Genomic DNA, 5,106 nt, shown 5'->3' on the forward strand with positions numbered 1-5,106 from the left:
GATATACAGACAGATAGATATACAGACAGATAGATATACAGACAGATAGATATACAGACAGATAGATATACAGGCAGATAGATATACAGACAGATAGATAGATATACAGATAGATAGATGTACAGATAGATAGATGTACAGATAGATAGATGTACAGATAGATAGATGTACAGATAGATGTACAGACAGATAGATAGATAGATAAATAGATAGATGTACAGACAGACAGACAGAATATTGTAACACATTAGGAACAAAAACAGTGAAGAAAATTTGTACCTGGTCAATGTCTTCCTTGAGAATGCGATGAAAGCCAACAAGTGACTGTGACGTGGATTTTTGAACCTGTGTTTTGTTTTTTGAAACCACCAGCAGGTTAGAAATCTCTGTAAGAAAACAGTAAAAAAAAGTTTTGTAAGAATAAAAAACACAATTGTATTTTTCTCTGGCATTCTGAAAAACAAAGCTAAGATTCGTGTTTGTGACAGATGTGTTTTAAAAAAATGTTAGCGTTTCCAGGGTTATGTTATTGTAATGCTGTCAAAAGAGCTGAAAAGTCTGTTTTCAAACAACAAAACAAATTCCATAAAGCAGTGAATCTGTATTAAAGTGTTTTTCACTACATCCTAACCTAACAGAAGAGCTCAGACAGCACCATGCACTGGGGTTCTGTATGAAAGCAGAACAGTTTACATGCGGTGAAGCGACCTACCAACAGTTACGTCAATGTGGCGACGAGGAGCGCACAGTCTGGTCCAGCTAAAGTAGCAGTTCAGTATGTGTTTCGGATATGAATGTCATCTGAAGGAAGAAACTGCCAAGTTGACTTATTTGCGCTAGCACTATTTGCGACTGTTGTACACTGTGGGTTTTTAGTGTTGTGACAAAACCAACTAATTGTGGTTTAAGTGGGGGGGAGCACCTGTACTCCATCAGCATCTTCTCAAAACGTTTTAAAAACAATGTTTTGTAACACGCATTCTGGGTTTTGTGCAAAAGCCCAAATAATGTGCACTCAGATCTAACACACTGAAAGTTGTATATTCTGCCGTGTTGCACTCACTCTTTTATTCTTTGACTAACTTTGTAGTGTACGCATTTTCCACCCATCTCAAACTACACCATCGTACTTATTCTTTAAGTTGTGGTARGAATAGTTACACACACTGCACAAATCCAGGACAGAGGAGGTAAAAGCACAACTGCACCTCTCAGGAAGTCAGCAGACTATACATGTGTGTTATTGTCACAGAAGGGTGTTATGTAACATCCTAAAGATATGACAACGAACAGACTTATAACACTGGTCCAACTCAAACATATGAAGACTGCAGATCAGGATTGTAACATCAAAGGACTGCAAACATCTCTAAATAAACAAAAAGCTCGACACATTCAAGGCTCAAAGACTGCCTGTGTCAAACAAACAGACGAGCACAAGTTTGGCTCCGGAAACCCACATTTACAACTCTCTTCCTTCCCGACACCATTTCAGAGACACTGGCAGCGCTGCTTCCCTTACCCTCACACAAACACTCCTACGCTTCGAGAGCTGAGAGCGGGCCAAACAAACATTTTGTATCGACAGAAAGTGTTGCTTAACTCAGCTGCTGGTTTGAAATGTTCAAGTCTGTTACTCTTTTTAAACACCACCTAGTGTCACRGTCAGGTGCCAAGTATAGGACTTGTTACCACACCCGTTTATAGCAAGCTGCAAAATAATAGTTTCAACACTGTTTTGTGTTCAGGTTTCTTAATAATTATGACCATCGCAAGCGAAGCGTAAGCGGGAGTCATATTGTTCTCGTACTTTTTTTTGTTTTGTTTCTTTCAGTGATTTTCGGTCAACTGTAGCCCAAAAACGGCTGCACCAACCAACATGAAATTTGGCAGAGCTGTAGATGTGTCTGACCTACACTGCCCCAGCCAACGGTTTTACGATACACCCCTTATTTGAGAAGGGGGCTCCTTTAAAAATGGGGGTGTGAGGACATGCAAAAATGGTTATAACTCAAACTGTTCAACATAGAAGCTTCAGATTTCTTTTGTTGTTTAGCTCTGATAAGGGGCTATCCATCAGGCCCACCAATCAGTGCCCCACCCCCACCCCCCCCAAAAAAAGTCTCCCACCCAAACCACTACAATTTTGGGATGCACCTAGCAGCATGACATTTATTAGGATTAAAGTCTTCTGAGTTCTGGTGCATTTGTGCGTGTGGGGGTCATTATGTTACCGCTAAGCGATATCTAGTTTATGAACCTAATTAAAGCAAATCAATAAAACTAAAAGTATTTTTTTTATCTTTGAACTCATAATTACAAAACTTAACTTGACTTGTGGTTTTAAAATCCTTGTTTTTCACATTTAAATCATTCAGTTGGGGTCTATATAAAGTGAAACTCCAATGCTTTGGTCTGAATTGGTCTCCTTATTGTAACTTCACAAGCCCCTCTTTCACCCCTTTTCTGAGGTGTGTCTCAAATTTACTCGTTTTGAGGCTGTCTCTTTGGACCACCAAATTATAGTTGGTAGGTCCAGAACTTATTTAGAAGTTCTGTTGCAAATAATTTGACATAATRTTACAGAAAATAAGGAAAACTGAAAAATATGACCCAAACAGAATACAAAGATACCTCTGCAGCACCAGGGGAGACTGATTTTCAATTTTCTGCACTCCTAGAGACTCCGAGTCCACAACAAAATGCACTCAATAGCTAAAAAGGTGGATTTTGCATTTGCTTAAAAAGGCAATATTATGTGTTTCTCAGGCATATATTTAAATTCTACACCACAATAAAGTAACTATGTCACCTTCAGTTGTTATTAAAATGCTGTTTATATGTTTAAATAGAAAATAAACTTGACTTYTTATATCTGTTTCTAAACGCCTTGAAATTGGCCTCTGTCTCTTAAGAAAATCCTTCCGCTTCTGTCCCGCCCATTTCAGCACGGGGTCGGGTGTGTGTGTTCYGTGATGAGGAAGCTCAGCTTGGAGACACAGCTCAGAGGAGGAGCTGGTCCCAAAAGGTGGTTCTAGGCCCAACCAGTGGTTTTTGCTCCCCTGCCCGGCTGCTTCAGCACACTACAGGATTTCTCCAACATGCATGAATGAGTCAAAGCAAGACTCTGGGCATGTTTTTGATGAGAGGATAACATTATAACATGATATAAAACTCTAAAAGKTTGCTTTTACATGATATAGCTCCTTTAACTAAAGATATGTACGTTAAAGTGATAACCTTATTTAAACAGTATTTTTTACTAGTGTACTTGTCTTTGAGTAATCCTGTGGATATATTACTTACGTCTTGGCTCTGGAGGGCAGCAGCGAAGCAGCTGAAACTGAAGGTTGTCGGTGCGAAGACACTGGCCTTCCAGGTGCTCTAGCAGCTCCTTTAGGGTGGGTCGCGATGTTTCGGTACCATGCAGACGGAACCCTTTAGGGTCCACCTCAACTTGAAAGTTCTTGTATTGTTGCCTTGGACTAGATTTAAGGCCCTAGATGAAGACGGAAGGAAAGCCTTTAAAATYGCAAACTTTTTGTTTTTAAAGGTTGACTTTATGAATCATCAAAGTACAGCTCACAGCCAGACAGACCAGGGCAAAGAAAAATGTTAACTAAAGTAAAATTGTTTTAAAAACTAAGGAAAAGAGAATGGAGTCTAAACAAAACACAAGAACAGGAAGAATGATTTTATCTAGAGAAAAAAGCACACTAATAAAATACAACATTAAATGAGGACGAGTGTAAAAGAATATTTGCATTGATAAGAAAAAAACAATTTTATATTTGTAGAAACTATGATGACAGATAACTGTTTACAGTATGTAATCAACTGTGCATACTGGTACAAATATACTACTTAAAAGTACTCTGTATGCACAGGGGAGCTCAGTTGAGTAAATTAAGTGCACATTTTGTCTTTTCTGGTCATTTTAGTAACTAAGCGTATCAGTTCCATTAATATATTTTTCCCAAACAGCACATWCTTAAAATCATGTTTAATCATGATGGAAACATAAGTTGCTGTTTTAGAAACACTTAGTGAACATTACCTCACAAATCACAGTGATGATGATGTTGTCGTAGTCCGTAGCGCTCCAGCGCAGGAGGTAGGCACCTTCTGTATTGCCCTCCTGATACAACTTGTTGACAGCATAGTCCGTACTGGAGAAGAAGGAGAAAATTTCAGATTAACGTAGAAAGAAACTGAGTCACTTTTATAAAAAGTGTGAGGTAGACATTTGTAGTAAGAGTCTGGTTCATTTCAATCAGAAAACTGCTCGTTACAAACCTGATCGGTCCGTGACAGCCATTCTCGTTATTCTGCACCACTGAGACTGGCGCCACCTCCCTGCACAGGTAGTGGTGAGCGTCAACGCTCAACCTGAAGTACCCGTCAATGAGGGCAACAAACGACAGAGCCTTTTCACTAGATTGCATGTTTAAGATCTGGAAAAAACAATAAGAAATATACMAGAGAAAACATCTGCATTAGTCTTAACTAAAATCACGCAGCAAGATAGAAGCTGTGTTTCATCCAGTCTTACATGAAGCAACATTGGGGGGAAAAAATTAAAATAATAAAATAAGATTCACTTTCTTGTAGTGTGAAGTWTGAGTGATCATCTACTTAGATGATAGCTACTGTGATAAACATATGGGGTCATTGAAGCTGCAAACGCAAAGAGTTTTACAAGAATTTGTTTTTATAATCCCATTTTTTTATTGTCTTTGTAAACACAAGACTGATAGGTTTTTTATGTGAAACTACTACCGGTATTTAAATGTGCAATTACCCGCAGGCTTTAAAACAGAAAAAGTTTTAATTAAAAAGAAAATCATTCTTAAAATGTTATAATGTAATGAACTGAATAAGAATTAAATCACATCCAAAACCATGCTGTACATTTGTATGCATCTTACTCACCATTTTCTTGTTGTCCTGTCTTTTAATGGTGACCACGGATTCTTTGATTACAGTGTGTGTAATCTCATGAAAGTCACAGAACTGCACCCATTTCTCATTTTCCTCTTTATTTCTGTCATTCTTCTGTTTTCCATCCCTCTTCGACTTCCCTTTATCTTTGAGGATTGGGGATTC

At 38.3% G+C, this 5,106-nt stretch overlaps 1 protein-coding gene across 1 annotated transcript in view; it reads right to left on the minus strand.

The window, feature by feature from the left end:
* jak1 (Janus kinase 1) overlaps nucleotides 1-5,106 on the minus strand; it is a gene marked incomplete in the record, with an annotated part of 43,202 nt that overhangs the window by 24,517 nt on the left and 13,579 nt on the right. Inside the window, 5 exon segments of the mRNA XM_014014290.1 lie at nucleotides 280-386; nucleotides 3,307-3,499; nucleotides 4,058-4,169; nucleotides 4,297-4,454; nucleotides 4,933-5,106. Coding sequence (XP_013869744.1) covers nucleotides 280-386; nucleotides 3,307-3,499; nucleotides 4,058-4,169; nucleotides 4,297-4,454; nucleotides 4,933-5,106 — 744 coding nt within the window.

Source organism: Austrofundulus limnaeus, unplaced genomic scaffold, assembly GCF_001266775.1.
Source record: "Austrofundulus limnaeus strain Quisiro unplaced genomic scaffold, Austrofundulus_limnaeus-1.0 Scaffold113, whole genome shotgun sequence".
Lineage (NCBI taxonomy): Eukaryota > Metazoa > Chordata > Actinopteri > Cyprinodontiformes > Rivulidae > Austrofundulus > Austrofundulus limnaeus.